The 16,850-nt window shown below is 38.4% G+C and overlaps 1 protein-coding gene and 1 pseudogene across 1 annotated transcript; both read left to right on the top strand.

Annotated features, from left to right (window-relative positions):
• The first annotated feature begins 4,015 nt into the window (after window positions 1–4,015).
• Window positions 4,016–5,737, top strand: LOC133306006 (mogroside IE synthase-like). Its single transcript, XM_061506268.1, has 2 exons — window positions 4,016–4,663; window positions 5,021–5,737. Exons 1-2 carry the CDS (start codon window positions 4,016–4,018, stop codon window positions 5,735–5,737), a joined length of 1,365 nt encoding a protein of 454 aa, XP_061362252.1.
• Window positions 5,738–6,932: 1,195 nt separating this feature from the next.
• LOC133306001 (phosphate transporter PHO1 homolog 9-like) lies at window positions 6,933–16,740 on the top strand (annotated as a pseudogene).
• Window positions 16,741–16,850: the final 110 nt, after the last annotated feature.

Genomic DNA, 16,850 nt, shown 5'->3' with positions numbered 1-16,850 from the left:
CAGTAAATATTGCCTTTTTTACTTAAGATTAACCAATATTCTTTCTCTTTTTGGCTTGGATTTACCCATATGCTGGATGCATATCATATTCCCACTTATTTTATCTACAGTGTGCTTTATTAATATTTAATCTAACCTTTATATTAAGCCTCTCACTTAATTAATTTGATTATATATGATTAAGAGGTAGGATATTCATACTACCAAATTTTTCTACTACCACTTCACTACCACTCTAATCACCATTGGATTCAAAAGTTGTTTTTCTTTTCTCTCTCTTCATTCAACTTTTCTTTTAATCCAATGGTGATTAGAGTGGTAGTAAAAAAATTTGGTAGTATGAATATCCTACCTCTATGATTAAATACTTAACCCAATGCAATTTAGTATTTAATTTAGGTGAGGGTTATTATACTTCACATGGGATGGATTCATATAAACTCCACACTCTTTTATATATGTATAAGAGATAAATTTATCTCATATAACATGACAAACACTAAACCATTTTTAAATAACAAAATCTCTATAAAGGGAGCTCACCCCACATGTAAGCCATTTGAAATTCCAACCTTACTTATTGTTCTGGAATGAACATTAATTGTCTAGCAGGATAGCTAGTATTTGTATCTACGGAGCTTATGGTAAAGATGACAGGCAATGAGAAGTCCTGCACCTTAGGCCAAAGTCCGATGGGATGAACAAGGGGTGTGTGTGAGTCACCTGCGGTGGAGAGGATGTGCTCTGGGCACAAGTATGTAGGTTGTAGCCATGGTGGCCAGGATAAGTTATTAGATGAGTTCCTAGATGAGTTATCAGATCCCCCTCTTTGTTAGCTATAAGGGGTTATATATAGATGAATGCACTAGGAGATTGTGCCCCTAGTGGGTAGTTTGCAGGTGACTTAATGGCATGATGCAATGCTAGTGGGTGGTTATTGCTAGTAGATGGGAGTTAGGAGAGAATGGTGGAATGAGATGCTCCATGTAGTGGGGATAGGAAGTGGGTACCACATAAGTGGTCCACAACATAAGCCCCCCAGCTTGGCATTGCGCATAGTCGGAATGCCGGGGTAAAAGTAAAGCCCCCGTGCCTATCAAAGAATGTTTAGTGTTGTGAAAAAGGATATGAATGTCGGGAAAACCCAGCTTGCGAATGCTTCCGAGTTCTAAGTTGCTTTATCGTGTTGCTCGTTGGTTGTAGTCGTCTCCGGGTTTGTAAGTGCTTCTGAGTTTGAAGCTGAGTAAAGTGTGAGAACCCTATATGATCATGTCTTGCGCGCTGATTAGGATCTTTCAGAATCAAATGTTCAATAATTTTCTTGCTTCCAATTAGGAAAAATAAGGGTGCCCAAAGGTCTTTTAGTAAACCATTTCTATCCCGGAGGACCGGTCTTCTTTTAATAAACCATTTTTATCCCGGAAGGCCGGTCTTCTTTTAATAAACCATTTTTATCCCGAAGGGCCGGTCTTCTTTTATTAAGCCATTTTTATCCCGAAGGGCCGGTCTTCTTTTATTAAGCCATTTTTATCCCGGAGGGCCGGTCTTCTTTTGGCGGCAAAGGACTTTTGTTTCCCGCTTCCGAGTAGGAATTGAACGGGTGCCCAAGAGGCCATTGAAGGCGGCAAGGGACTCTATCTTCCCACTTCCAAGTAGGAATCGAACGGGTGCCCAAGAGGCCATTTAAGGCGGCAAGGGACTTTATCTTCCCGCTTCCGAGTAGGAATTGAACGGGTGCCCAAGAGGCCATTTAAGGCGGCGAAGGACTTTATCTTCCCGCTTCCGAGTAGGAATTGAACGGGTGCCCAAGAGGCCAATTAAGGCGGCAAGGGACTTTATCTTCCCGCTTCCGAGTAGGAATTGAACGGGTGCCCAAGAGGCCAATTAAGGCGGCAAGGGACTTTGTTTTCCCGTTTCCGAGTAGGAATTGAACGGCTGCCTAAGAGGTCAATTAAGGCGGCAAGGGACTTTGTTTTTTCGTTTCTGAGTAGGAATTAAACGGCTGCCCAAGAGGCCAATTAAGGCGGCAAGGGACTTTAGCTTCCCGCTTCCGAGTAGGAATTGAACGGGTGCCCAAGAAGCCATTTAAGGCGGCAAGGGACTTTTATTTGTAGCCGGATTATGATTGCTTTATTCGTGACTTATGATGCTGGTAGATATGTTTCCCCCTGGTTACTCGTAGGTTGTCCAATGACCTTTATTTTCTAGCATTAGAGTAGTGGTGCAATTGATTAGTGTTCCGAGTTCCGCTCTATGCAAGGACCTGTATGGAGCTTTCTTGTAACCACATCTGGCGCATTACCCAACAACTTTCATTTTCTAACATTGGAGTAGTGGTACAATTTAGTTGGGGTTCCAAGTTCCTCCAGTCTAGTGATCTTGTCAAAGAATAATCTCCTTGTGATCTTGTCAAAGAATAATTTCCTTCTTTCCTGTTAGGTGTTGCGAACGCGAAGTAGGCTTTTTTAATGGTGTGAAGCGGTTCTTTCGAATATGCTGACTGCGCTTCCTTGCTGTCTTTGTCTCTATGCCTTTGAACATGGTTGTGGGAGTAAAAATTTATCTTTTCCCACAAACGGCGCCAAATGTTCTGGAATGAACATTAATTGTCTAGCAGGATAGCTAGTATTTGTATCTACGGACTCATCTTGGAACTCATCTGATAACTTATCCTGGCCACCATGGCTACAACCTACATACTTGTGCCCAGAGCACATCCTCTCCACCGCAGGTGACTCACACACACCCCTTGTTCATCCCATCGGACTTTGGCCTAAGGTGCAGGACTTCTCATTGCCTGTCATCTTTACCATAAGCTACGTAGATACAAATACTAGCTATCATGCTAGACAATTAATGTTCATTCCAGAACACTTATTATTAACGTGCACACATAGGGAAATGAAGTTTGCATACATGCTGCAAAGGTGAATAATATTTCTGCAGGGAATAAGATAGGTCCATACCAAATATTTTCTCTCACTTCGTTATTTTTTCTCTCTCTTTCCTGGAGAATAGTATTTCCGCGGCACACATATTACCCATTAGCTATCTACTCATTTTATAGAGTGATCTATGGTGCACCTACTACTGTTTTTCCCATAAATATCGTTAACTCTCAAATCCAACAGCAATTTTTTTATCTTCGTGGGATCAAACACATAGTAAGAGATTAGTTATGGGATAAAAAAAAATGTTATTCATTATTATAATCGATTGGGTAACATGTTATTTTATGTTGATGAAAGGTAGAGGGATTTTATCACTTTTACCCTTTTACCCTTTTACTCTCTACTAATTGTCCTGTCTAGTTTGTTGGTTTTGATGTCGTCAAAATGTGATGACAGGGTGGGGAGTATGGTGAAGAAAAGGTAGGTGCCTGTAATAATATTCAAGTTAATAATAAAATACGATTATATTATAATCTAGACAACAAAACGTACTTAATAATTTTAGGGTAACATGTATTTAATTATAAGTGGTCCTCCTACCTACGAGAGGTATATAATTCTCCTACTTTATAATGGTTAAAATTACAAGGTTTTATATTACTAGTGGCTTAAACAAAGAATAAACGTATTCACCAGCACATTTTATTTTATATAATAGGAATAATATACTATCAATAATTCAATAGATGACGTAGATAATTAGGTTAGACAGAGTTTAAGACTTAAAAAAAAAAAAAAATCAATCTTATGAGAAATATATAAATTAAAAAATAATGCTTTCATCATAAGCATTTATTGTGGACCACCCTATAATGTATCCAACGTACAAAGCAACATCAATAAAAACTGTGTTATCTTTCATTTTCGTATCTCGTCCTTTTTCATTACGTTTATGTGTAACAAGGAATCTGCATTTGGCAATCATTGAATTATTTAAAATATAAATCTTGACTTTTCTTGTCATGGGTTCATGAGTACTAGTTAGTTTACTTTGCAAATCCAATTCAACTATTCATTGTGATCAATACTAGTTAATTGCTTTTTTGTTCATCATGGAAATGGAAATGGAGAAGAAAAGCATAACAATTAGAGCTCATTGTGTGGTCTTAGCATATCCAGCACAAGGTCACATAAATCCCATGCTTCAATTCTCCAAGCTTTTGGAACATGAAGGGGTGAGAGTAACACTAGTTTCCACTCGTTTCTTTTGCAAGAACTTGCAAAAATTGCCAGCTAGCATTGCACTTGAAACCATTTCTGATGGATTTGACAAAGGTGGTGAAAAAGAAGCTGGTAACTTTAAGGCCTACATGGATAAATTTTGGCAAGTGGGTCCAGAGACTCTTGTAGAGCTTCTTGAGAAACTTGGTAGATTAGGAAACCCTGTTGATTGTGTTATTTATGATGCATTCTTCCCTTGGGTACTAGATGTTACTAAGAGATTTGGGATAGTTGGTGCTGCTTTTCTAACTCAAAATTTGCCAGTTAATAGCATATACTATCATGCACTCTTGGGAAAGTTGCAAGTTCCCCTCATGGGGCATGAGATTTCACTTCCTGCTTTGCCCAAACTTCAACTTGAAGACATGCCTTCTTTCTTCTTTACATACACAGAAAATCCAGCTTTGTTTCATTTGTTAGAGGGTCAGTTCTCCAATATAGACAAAGCTGATTGGGTCCTATGCAATACATTCTATGAGCTGCATGAAGAGGTTAGAGACTAAATTTTTATATTTAACACTGAATTATGAATTGGAAAATTATTAAAACAGTGACTTTTGAGGAGGAGAATCAAACTTCTTTTGATAATTTGACAATACATGATGGGGTGATAGTGTAAAAGATTATGATTGCCTTTGATTTGCTAGTAGTGTAAAAGATTATGATTGCCTTTGATTTGCTAGTAACACAAAAAGTTGTTCTATAACTCAACCACTTGTGTTGTGCAATCTTTCAATATGCATCAAATGCAAACCTACATAAAAAATATATTTATCTTAATTCATTTGTATTTTAATTTCCCCCCCAAATTCAGCCTCTAATGTTTGGTAACTGGAAATTGCTTTTAGATTGCTGATTGGATGAAGAATCTTTGGCCAAAATTTCGGACCATAGGACCAAACATACCATCTATGTTCTTAGACAAGCGATATGAAGATGACCAAGATTATGGTTTTGCACAATTTAAGAGTGAAGAATGCATAGAATGGCTAGATGGTAAGCCAAAAGGATCTGTTGTTTATGTGTCATTTGGGAGTATAGTCACCCTTGACGAGGAGCAAATGGAGGAACTAGCTTGCGGTTTGAGAGAGTGTGTGAGTTACTTCTTGTGGGTGGTGAGAGCCTCTGAAGAGATTAAGCTACCCAAAGATTTTGAAAAGAAATCAGAGAAAGGCTTAGTGGTGACATGGTGCTCCCAGCTAAAAGTTCTAGCTCATGAAGCTATAGGATGCTTTGTAACACATTGTGGTTGGAACTCCACATTAGAAGCTTTGTGCTTAGAAGTCCCAACCATTGCAATGCCACTATGGTCAGACCAAAGCACCAATGCTAAGCATATTGTAGATGTTTGGAAAATGGGAATTAGAGCCCCATTTGATGAGAAAAAGATTGTGAGAAGAGAAGCACTAAAGCATTCTATACAGGAAATTATGGAGAGTGAGAGTAGCAAAGAAATAAAGAGGAATGCCATTAAATGGAAGACTTTAGCTGCAGGGGCTGTTGGTGAAGGTGGAAGTTCTCATAAAAACATTGCTGAATTTATGAATAGCTTGTGTCATTTATAAGCTGCATGCCCTGAATTACAAACTACTTCCTCTTATCAGACAAACAGTTCCTACTTTATATTTGCATGAATCAATGTGGCTTATTGTAATTTAGATTATCCTTTTGTATCAAGAAAAAGTACCTGCAAATAAATTTATACTCCTTTGTAAATGTACTATCTTTCATATTCCCTTCTTTGAGTGTATAAATGACACATGATGGTGCATTTTAAGTAACTTTTTTAGCTACTTATTATTTTTCCTTTGATAATGATGATGATGCATTTCATTGGGATACCGTACTTAAAAGGATTTGCAGATTGGATTAGAGTGATCTCTAAAAGAAAAGTTACTACGGAGTGAAGACTCTCAAATTTAAAACCGAATTAATAGGTCCATTAAGGTTTCGGATACTAGTTATCTATCAAAAACAAAAACAAAAATTGCATAAGATTTTTATTTATCGTCTAATCAATTTTGATTTAAATTCAAATCAAATTCAATCTAAAAATAATTTGTATTGGATTGATGTTTCAATTTTCATTTATTTTCTTTAAAAAAGCAATAAAATACGGTTCACTATATGTTCGGATTATTGAAAGAAAACTTGCACAATGTCACAAAACTCTAACATTTTTAAAGTCACAAATTAATTTGTTATTTATATGATTTATTTTGTGGCTATCTTAAGAATATGTAATCCATTTTTGCCTACACTATATTACAACTTATTTTTCAATATAAAAGACAAAAATTATCCAATAAAGGAGAACAGGAGATACAACTAATAATCAGTATTATAATAATAAGAAATAACTTAAAGAATAAGGTAATTGAAAAAAATAAATTGTAAAAACGGTGTAGACACAATTAGATTACAAAGATAATCCAAACTAAAAAGATATATTTAAAAATAAAAAAAATAAAATAAAGGAATTCAATAGCAAACCATGGACTGTAATTTGCATTGCAAAGATATTCCCCATAAACAAGTTAGAGGATAGTATTTTATCAAAGAAGATTCATGACCATTAATCAACAATCATTGACAATAATGATAAGATACAAAAAATAGATAACTGTATTTTCTATACCCATTATAAAATTTTAAGTTTCTCTCACTCAAAAGGAATAGAAAAATAAAAATGTAAATATGTGCTATGATAATTTCATAAATATAATTAAAGTTCAGTTTGAAGGTTGCTCACATTTACCAATGGAAGTGATTCAAGAAATTGAGATGAGCAATCCAAGTCATTTGGGAGATGAAAATGGTAGTCCTGTGAAACAACCCAATTCTACAGTATCCCTATTAGGCTTTAGACCAGCCTCTTTGGATATCCTTGACCATGTAAAGATCAATGTGATCACACCTGAAACTCCAATATTCGCAATACTTGGCTTAAAACCAGGACCTTTCATTCATCATATTAATGAGCATAACCCTGAAGGAATTCTATCATAAGCTTCAACTTCTGAAAAACTATAGGTGACTTGGCTTCCTCAAAACCATTAATGTGGTTTAATGCCTTGTTGGGTTGAAATAATTTGTTACATGGTATCAGAGCTTTTATGACTAGAAGCCGCTAGGGTTAGCCTAGTCGTGAGGGGTGTAGGTAGTTATATAACAAATTGTGTGTTTAATTCCTCAATATATCCAAAAAAAAGAGAGCTTATATTACCAAGTGTGTTCATGAGTTCAATCACTATTATCCCATTCTATTAATAAAAAATCGAATATTATAGAGTTTTTTAGCACACATAGAAAGTTTTGTGCATTGTTCACCCTTCAAAAGCTTAAACTTTTAGGTTGATTTGATTCTGATAGGATGATTGAAAGCCCAGACTTGAATGATGCAGCAAACCTGAATACAGGCCCAAACACAACAGCTGTAACAGGCCCAAACACCACAGCTGTAACAGGCCCAAATACAACAGAAGCAGAGATGCAAGACAAGCAAGGGAAGAGGACTGGACCAACATTGGTTTACTATAGGAGGAATAGGGAAAGAAAAGGGGGTGATGTGTAATAGATTTGTGTGGGCAGTTATAGTGAGAGAATGACGAGTGCAATTTGCTATTTTGCTTTTGGATTGTTATATGAGGGGGGATGAGAGGAGAGTGGGGTATGCATTTGTTTCAGTTAATTTCTACTGTGTAGAAGGGCTGTTGGAGTGATCTCCATAGCTGGGAGCTCTGGCTCATTATCTTTTCTTGTTATAAATTCCTGTAATTGTTTTTCCCTTTTTCCATTAATATACAAAGTTTCTCCATCTTTAATTGATAGAAGAGTTTAGTTCTATCAAATTGGTGCTTTCATTGAGAGCTGTTTATGCTTACCAGAATGACTTCTCAAAAAATCGATTTGCTTGACGCGAGACTGACAGCGGTAGAAAACTCACTACGATCCCAGGAAGCGCTTCTTAGATCACAGGATGTAACATCCAAGGGTCACTCTGGTCAACTTTCGGATCACTCCGTTAAGTTGGGTGCCTTGGTTAATAGTGTTGCAGAAATTGCACAGAGTTTGCAAACGTTACACATAGAGGTCCGCGAGGGATTCCAGCATCGTCAACCATTTTCAGAAACTCCGATGATTACTACGGCCGAAAGCAGTCAGACACCCAAACACAAGGGAGTCGCGAAAGTTGGTGACAACGAAAGCCCCGTTACGGTGGCTCACGGTACACATCAAGGAGACGACTATCGCATTAAAGCGAAGCGGATTGAGCTTCCAGTGTTCTCTGGAACGGACCCAGTAGGATGGGTTGCTCGAGCCGAAGCATATTTTGCTGTCCAAAGGACCCCACCAACAATGCGTATCCCATACGCTCAAATTTGCATGGAAGGATCCACATGGCACTGGTTCAAGGTGCTTAAAGAATCTGATGCACAGCTGGATTGGGAGCGATTTAAACATGCCTTATTTGATCGCTATGGGGACGGCCATTTTGGAAACCCTTTTACTCAATTAAAAGGACTGCTACAAGAAGGAACGGTGGATGAATACGTCGAAGCTTTCGAAATGTTGACGGCTCAGATTTCCCCTTTGCCTGACGAACAATATATGGGTTTGTTTGCAGGTGGCCTCAAGGACGAGATTAAACTCGAGGTGCTCTCCCTTGAACCCCAAACTCGTTACAAATTGATCTCGTTGGCCAAGATGGTGGAGCGTAAGCTACAAGGGGGAAAATGGAAGCCGCCACCGCGTGACCCGAATCCGTTTCGCCGCGGAGTGGTTTCTGTGCCTTCTAACACAGGTGAGCGTATTCCAAATAAGTTTGCATCTAATGGGACCCAGGCCCAAATGTTTAAACCTGAGGACAAGCCCAATAAAACCGGTGATAGAAGACATGGGTCCAACTTTAAAGGGGTCAGGAACTTGCCTTATCACGAAATGATGGAGCGAAGGCTCAAGGGCCTTTGTTTTAAGTGTGGGCAAAACTTTAGCCCAACCCACCAATGTCCAGACAAGCAACTGCGTTTGTTAATCGGAGAGGAGGACGACGTCGTAGAGGACTCCAACGCACAATTCACTACGAATGAAAAGGAAGGGAACGAAGATTGGGAATTGGTTTGCAACTCTGTTAGCTGCGAAAATGGAAACCATTCTGTACCAGAGAACGATGCTGCTCTTCAGGCCAAAACCATGAAAATCGAAGGGGAGTTGGAGGGTTTTCCTATTCTTGTGCTGATTGATAGTGGAGCGAGCTATAATTTTATCGCACCCGAATTAGTTGATTCGCTTAACTTATCGATCAACAACACCAAGGAGTTCAGCGTTTGTTTGGGAGATGGCAGTCAAAGGATTTCCAAAGGCAGATGTACTGCGCTCAGCCTTCAATTGGGGCGGTACCGCTTGACGATAGGAGCTTACCTTCTGGATTTGGGAGGAGTTGACCTAATCTTGGGGATGGAGTGGTTGGAGACCCTAGGAGAGGTGTGTCAAGACTGGAAAAGAAAGACTATGCAATTTTCCCATCACGGAAAAACTATTATGCTTCGTGGGTATCAGGTTCGTACTGGGGTACAACCCATAGCGTTGAAAGGGTTGTTGCAAGCGGCAGAGACAGATCTGACTAAGGGGATCCAAGCACCTGGTGCTCAGTTAGCCACCCATCTGGCTGAAGAGCAATATTTGGCCCTTACACGAGTGCTTTCTCAATTCCAGGATGTGTTCACCAAGAAACACGGGCTGCCTCCATTCCGAGAGCACGACCATGCCATAAATTTAATTCCAGGAACCACTCCAGTATGTGTTCGGCCCTACCGGTATGCTCATCATCATAAGGATGAGATCGAAAGGCAAGTGAAGGAATTGCTACAGGGAGGAGAGATCAAACACAGTGTTAGCCCCTTTTCCAGTCCAGTCATTCTCGTTAAAAAAAAGGATGGCACCTGGAGGATGTGTGTGGATTATAGGGCCTTGAACAAGGTCACCATTCCAGATAAGTATCCTATCCCTACCATCAATGAGTTACTGGATGAACTCTATGGTGCTCGATACTTTTCTAAAATTGATTTAAAATCTGGCTCTCACCAAATTCGAGTGAAAACAGAGGATACCATTAAGACTTCATTCCGTACACATGATGGACATTATGAGTATCTTGTTATGCCGTTCGGTTTAACAAATGCGCCATCTACCTTTCAGTCCACTATGAATTCTGTTTTCAGAGAAAAACTTCGGCATCATGTTCTGGTCTTTTTTGACGATATTCTTGTATATAGTCCCTCTTGGGAAGCTCATTTGTGTCATTTGGCAGAGGTGTTGTCTTTACTGCAGGAACACCATCTTGTTGCTCAGCAGAAAAAGTGCAGCTTTGGAGAGGAATCAGTGGAGTATTTGGGCCATGTCATTTCATACCAAGGGGTAGCAATGGACCCATCCAAGATTCAAGCGGTACTTAGTTGGCCTCAGCCGCGTAATGTCAAGGGAGTTCGTGGGTTTCTGGGATTGACTGGTTACTTCCGGCGTTTTATCAAAGACTATGGCAAGATTGCACAACCACTGACTGAGCTCACAAAGAAAGATGGATTCCTTTGGGGTGATGATGCCAAAACAGCTTTTGACAAGCTGAAGGAGCTTCTTACTTATGCCCCAGTGCTTGCCCTTCCAGGTTTTTCTAAGGATTTTGTAATTGAATGTGACGCTTCTGGGACTGGTCTTGGTGCTGTGTTGATGCAGGAGAAACAACCAATTGCTTATTATAGCAAAGCTCTTGCCCCTAGGAACCTTGCCAAATCAGTATATGAGAAGGAGATTATTGCACTGGCCCTTGCCATTCAACATTGGCGTCCATACCTTTTGGGGCGTTCCTTTACTGTCTATACAGATCACAAGAGTTTAAAGCATCTCTTGACTCAGCGAATTACTACATCTGATCAACATTGTTGGTTGTCTAAACTAATGGGATATCAATTTGAGGTGATTTATAAGCCTGGACCCGAAAATAAGGCTGCTGATGCTCTTTCCCGAATGATGGAGCCTGTGGAACTTAAGTTGTCTAACGTAGTATCCAACCCATATTGGTTGGACTTGGGAACGGTTAAGGACGAGTACAATTTTGACCCTTTTCTTCAAGAAGTTATAACAGCTATTCTAGCTGGACAGGGAGCACCTATTGATTTTATTTGGCAAGGAGGGCTGCTGTTTTATAAAGGACGCATGGTATTGTCATCTAAATCTTCTCTCCTCCCTACATTGATGCAGGAGTTTCACTCTTCTCCCATTGGAGGCCACTCGGGTTTTACTAGGACATTCAAGCGGCTTGCTAGTGGTTTGTTCTGGAAAGGGATGCAAAAACAAATCATGGCATTTGTGAAGTCGTGTGATACCTGCCAAAGAAATAAGCATCAGACCTTAGCTCCTGCTGGACTTCTACAGTCGCTGCCTGTACCACAATTGATTTGGGAAGATGTTTCCATGGATTTTATATCCGGGTTGCCAAAATCCCATGGATATGAGGTGATCCTTGTAGTAGTAGACCGTTTAACCAAGTATGCTCATTTTATTTTGGTTAAACATCCTTTTACTGCTCGAAACATTGCTGAATTATTTGTTAAGGAAGTGGTACGCCTCCATGGTATACCAAGGTCTATTGTCAGTGACCGTGACCCTCTCTTCCTCAGCAATTTTTGGAAGGAGCTCTTTCGCTTGCAAGGAACTGTATTGAAGATGAGCACTTCCTATCATCCTCAAACAGATGGTCAAACGGAAGTGGTGAACCGTTGCCTTGAGACATATTTGCGTTGCTTTGCTTCGGAGCAGCCCACGCTTTGGTCATTATGGGTCTCTTGGGCCGAATTCTTGTACAATACTTCTTTTCATAGTTCCATTAATACTACTCCTTTTACTGCTGTTTATGGACGACCTCCCCCAAATATTACACATTATTTGGTAGGAGAAACTCAGATTGATGCTGTTTCTCGAGTTTTATATGATCGTGACGAAGCCTTGCGCCAATTAAAATACCATTTAATTCGTGCCCAGTCTTCCATGAAGAGACAGGCTGATATTCATCGTCGCGAGCTCATATTTAATGTTGGTGATTGGGTTTATGTGAAATTGAGACCACATAGGCAGATGTCTATTTCTCGGCGTATTAATCCTAAGTTGGCTGCGCGTTTTTATGGGCCTTTTCAAGTAGGAGAGAGGGTTGGAGCCGTGGCCTATAAGCTTCTGCTTCCTGCTGGTTCCCGCTTCCACCCTGTCTTTCATGTGTCCCAATTACGCAAAGCCATTGGCTCGGTGATTGCTGAGGGGGAGTTACCCAAAGGTCTGGCTGTGGATGAGACTATTATCCACGAACCAGAATCTGTTCTGGCTGTACGTAGCTCTCCTAATGGGGACAGCTCACAGGACAAATTGTTGGTTCTTTGGAAAGGCAAGCCAGTTGAAGAGGCTACTTGGATGAAGGCCTCTGATGTCAAGGGGCAGTTTCCTACCTTTTGCCTTGAGGACAAGGCAAATTCTATAGCGGGTGGTATTGATAGGATGATTGAAAGCCCAGACTTGAATGATGCAGCAAACCTGAATACAGGCCCAAACACAACAGCTGTAACAGGCCCAAATACAACAGAAGCAGAGATGCAAGACAAGCAAGGGAAGAGGACTGGACCAACATTGGTTTACTATAGGAGGAATAGGGAAAGAAAAGGGGGTGACGTGTAATAGATTTGTGTGGGCAGTTATAGTGAGAGAATGACGAGTGCAGTTTGTTATTTTGCTTTTGGATTGTTATATGAGGGGGGATGAGAGGAGAGTGGGGTATGCATTTGTTTCAGTTAATTTCTACTGTGTAGAAGGGCTGTTGGAGTGATCTCTATAGCTGGGAGCTCTGGCTCATTATCTTTTCTTGTTATAAATTCCTGTAATTGTTTTTCCCTTTTTCCATTAATATACAAAGTTTCTCCATCTTTAATTGATAGAAGAGTTTAGTTCTATCAGATTCTTTACATCTTTCTTCCTTTCTTTACATGATTAATAAAGAAGACATGCTCAATTGTTTTGCAGCTTCTTGAACATTTTGGTATTCTCAAAAATCATGAAGAAGTATGACAAGATCTCATTTGGCTGCAATCTTTACAGTTCTGTTCTGTGTGCACTGACTATTATTACTGCAGGTCACTGCAAGGAAGGCTTCAAAGGAATACTTAAAGGTGGTTGAAAATTCTTAATTTGGAAGTTCAGATGAGGTTCAACCTTCAAAACATATTCTCTCATCTTCTCTCAATGCATCAAAAGTAGTCTTCCAAGACTAAAATGCTGCCTGCTCCATCATGTCTTGCACAGGTTAATAGGCTTACGGAAAATGTAGAATCTGCCTTCATTAAGCACTTTGCAAATGGAAATCGCAAAAAAGGAATGAACACATTGAGACCAACTGCTAAAAGGGAACGACACAGAGTTACTTTCTTATTGGTGAAGGGCTGAGCTCCAATAAATGGTTGATTTTTAAAGATAGCAATTCCTGGCCTATATTAGTATCATCATGAACATTGAAAAAAAAAAGTTCAAGGATCAAACAGTAAGTAAAATGGAATTGTAGTAACTTAACTCTATCTGCATAACAATTCTTTGCTCAGAAAGAATACACAATATTCAATTTACTTTCTCGAACAAGCACTTAACTATTTCATATGCTAGGGCTGTTTAATGGATGCTAACTTGCTCTTATTGTGGCACTTCTGCTACTCATACATGCAAGAAATATTCTAAAAACAAATATTTCCTCTTTACAGGTATACTTACTGTTCTGTGTGTTTGTATTTCATGCATTCGTGGTTTAGCAACCTCAAAATTTGAGTTTCCATAGCAATTAGTTGTTAAGATGGTAATGGTTACACACTACTTTTTAGACCTCTTTTGGGACAATGATATCAAGAAACATGATTAATGAACTTCATGTTTTTTGCAGTTTATTTGGATAGATCATCTTACATATGCTCATGTATTCAGCAAATGTATACTTTTGGAGTCGTTTTAAAATCAATTACACATTTATATTTGGCTTCAAACAAGGAACAGAATTGGGCTACAGAGAAGTTTTTTTTCTTAGTTCTGGCCTTGCAGTACTAACATTGGCCGCAATCGTCCCAAAGTTGGATATGGAGATGGAACCATGAACAAAAAGTTTCACATAATTAGTACCATTAGGCCTTGTCATGGTATATTTTTTTAGAAAATATCTTCTTCCAGATTTAGTCATGGATTGTATTTGGTTTGTTACTCAATGCAATCCTTGTGGAAAGCAAATGACTACCACAACACATGCTATTGTTATTTTTGATTCATGATATAATCCTTTTTACTGGGCTATATGAACAAATGCTAATGAATTTGTTGATCAGGTTTTGCTTCTTATAACATTTTGTCCCTTCAACATTATACACAAATCAGACGCTTCTTCCTTGTTCAAACTGCATTGCAGTGTATTTGTGCTCCTCTTTATAAGGTAAAGAAGAATTCCAAGAAGATACATGATCTGCTTATGCTGAAAACTTTACTAATGGTAATAATCTTGTTTTTTTTCATGTTTGCAGGTCATTATGTATACTCTCATTTTTGTTAAGGCTGAATTTGCATAATATTTGCTTAATCATCTAGCAAACCACAATTCTGTAACAGCACAAGCACAAATCATGAAATCATATAGAAGCTATTCTTGTGCTACTTGAATCCTCAAATAGTAAAATCTTAATTGCCAATTAGGTGAGGATTTTCTAATATGGCAACACTATTCTTTCTTTGGGTTCAGGTGCAGGCATTCAGAAGTTTGGAATTCTATGTTTGCTGCTATGGCTGGGGAAACTTCAAGAAGAGATCAAACAATTGCCTTCAAAGTGATGTTTATAAAACATTTTATGTCATTGTAGCTATTATTCCATTCTGGATCCGTTATGTCCAGGAATGCAACTGATAGGCTCACAGAATTTCATTTTTTCTTTTTTACAATCAAGCACATGGATGTATTGGCACAAGGTTGTTTTAGCTTAATCAGTGGTCTCAAGTTCAAGTCCTAGATATGCAACTATGTTAAAAACTTGACTCGACCAGATTAATTGAGTAATTGATGACCCAGGGAGAAATCTCAAAAATAAAAAAATCATTCATTTTCAATATTAAGAAAACTATGTAAATCTGGCTAATTTTCTTTCATGGTAAATATTTTTTTCAAAGTATCTTGTGGACTAGAATTTCTGATCACTTATAATGATGGCCTAGTAGTAATTTACATATCTAACATTGAACCTTGTTATGTTATAGTGCCTTCGACGTTTAATAGAGGAAAGAGAAACAAAGCATGGGCTTAGTGGGCTTAAATAAATTTCAACAATGAATGAACTTGCCATGAGGACTAGAAATGATTTAAACAAAGGAAAGATGATTTGGGTTATTTTGGCTGCATCAACTTCAAGCTTTGCAATGATTACTAATACATATTGGGACATTGTCATAAATTACGGTATGCCGCAAAGGAATTCAAGAAACCCATGGCTGAGAGATAAACTCAGGGTACCAAGGAAAATTGTATACCAAGGAAAAGTGTACCATGGTAAGTTATTGGATGGCAAGCATGTGAATTCTTCGTTGTTGTGTTGGTTACATGCTTGACTTGTGGTGTGTACATGAATGAAATTTTAGGTGTTGAATGTTCTTCTACGACTTGCGTGGATGCAATCGGTTTTAGGCATTAGGCAAACCCCTTTCCTGCATAGAACAGCTTTAACTGTTATAGTTGCATGCTTGGAGAACCTTCGTCGTGGCATTAGGAATTTCTTCAGGTACTTAATTTTTTGGTGCACTTATTAACTTCTCTAGTAATGCAGCAGAATAACTATATTTAGTGGGTGTCAGAACATGAAAGAAAAAGTTTGTGAACGTGAATAATGTTAGATATACACAATTCTACATATATTACCTCAGCTAACCAACTACATAAATTTTAATCAACATTCAACTTATAATTAACTAGGGGATTTGTTGCTGAAATTATTGGTTAAATAAGTTTGATAACTGATTAATCAAACTAATATAAGGTGAAATGAGTAGAAGTTTATGGTGCATTACACTTGCGAATATGTAAGGAAGCACATTCTGGTCTTATTCATAAATTGTGACTGGATTCTAATTTAATCCTGTTAACAAAACAAGATTTTTTAGATATAGGGTTATATTGACAAACTTTTTTTTTTACAAATTTACAAACTACATTATGTCTGGCCGGTAAGACTATGCTCAAGAGTGTCTTATCGGTCAGACATAATATAATTTGTAAACAAAAAGTTTGTAATATGAAATTTCTCTTTGTTTTATTGCATGAATTCTTATACGTTTAGTGCCTCATAAATCACTGTAGTGGGCAATCAAGGCCCACTGTTCTAAAACTTCACTCATTGCTACTTGATTAAAAAGACTGGATGGCTGTCTGTTCTTGAACAATGTAGGCAAGTACCGCGCATTTAAGTCAGTACCCGTTCTGTTTAATTATGAAGATGATGATGAAGAGAGGGCCAGATAAATATATGAAGGAGGAAAGAGGAGATGGCCAGGGAGATGTAAAGATAAAGAAATTAAGAGGAAAATGAACAAGAAAATTGTACACAGGAATTTCTGTATAGTAATTAGTAG

The sequence above is a fragment of the Gastrolobium bilobum genome, unplaced genomic scaffold, assembly GCF_033153095.1.
Source record: "Gastrolobium bilobum isolate Gb01-03AN ecotype WA unplaced genomic scaffold, APGP_CSIRO_Gbil_v1 utg36576, whole genome shotgun sequence".
NCBI classification, from domain to species: domain Eukaryota; kingdom Viridiplantae; phylum Streptophyta; class Magnoliopsida; order Fabales; family Fabaceae; genus Gastrolobium; species Gastrolobium bilobum.
The sequence above is the reverse complement of the archived record's forward strand: the minus strand, read 5'-3'. Positions and strand labels throughout refer to the sequence as shown.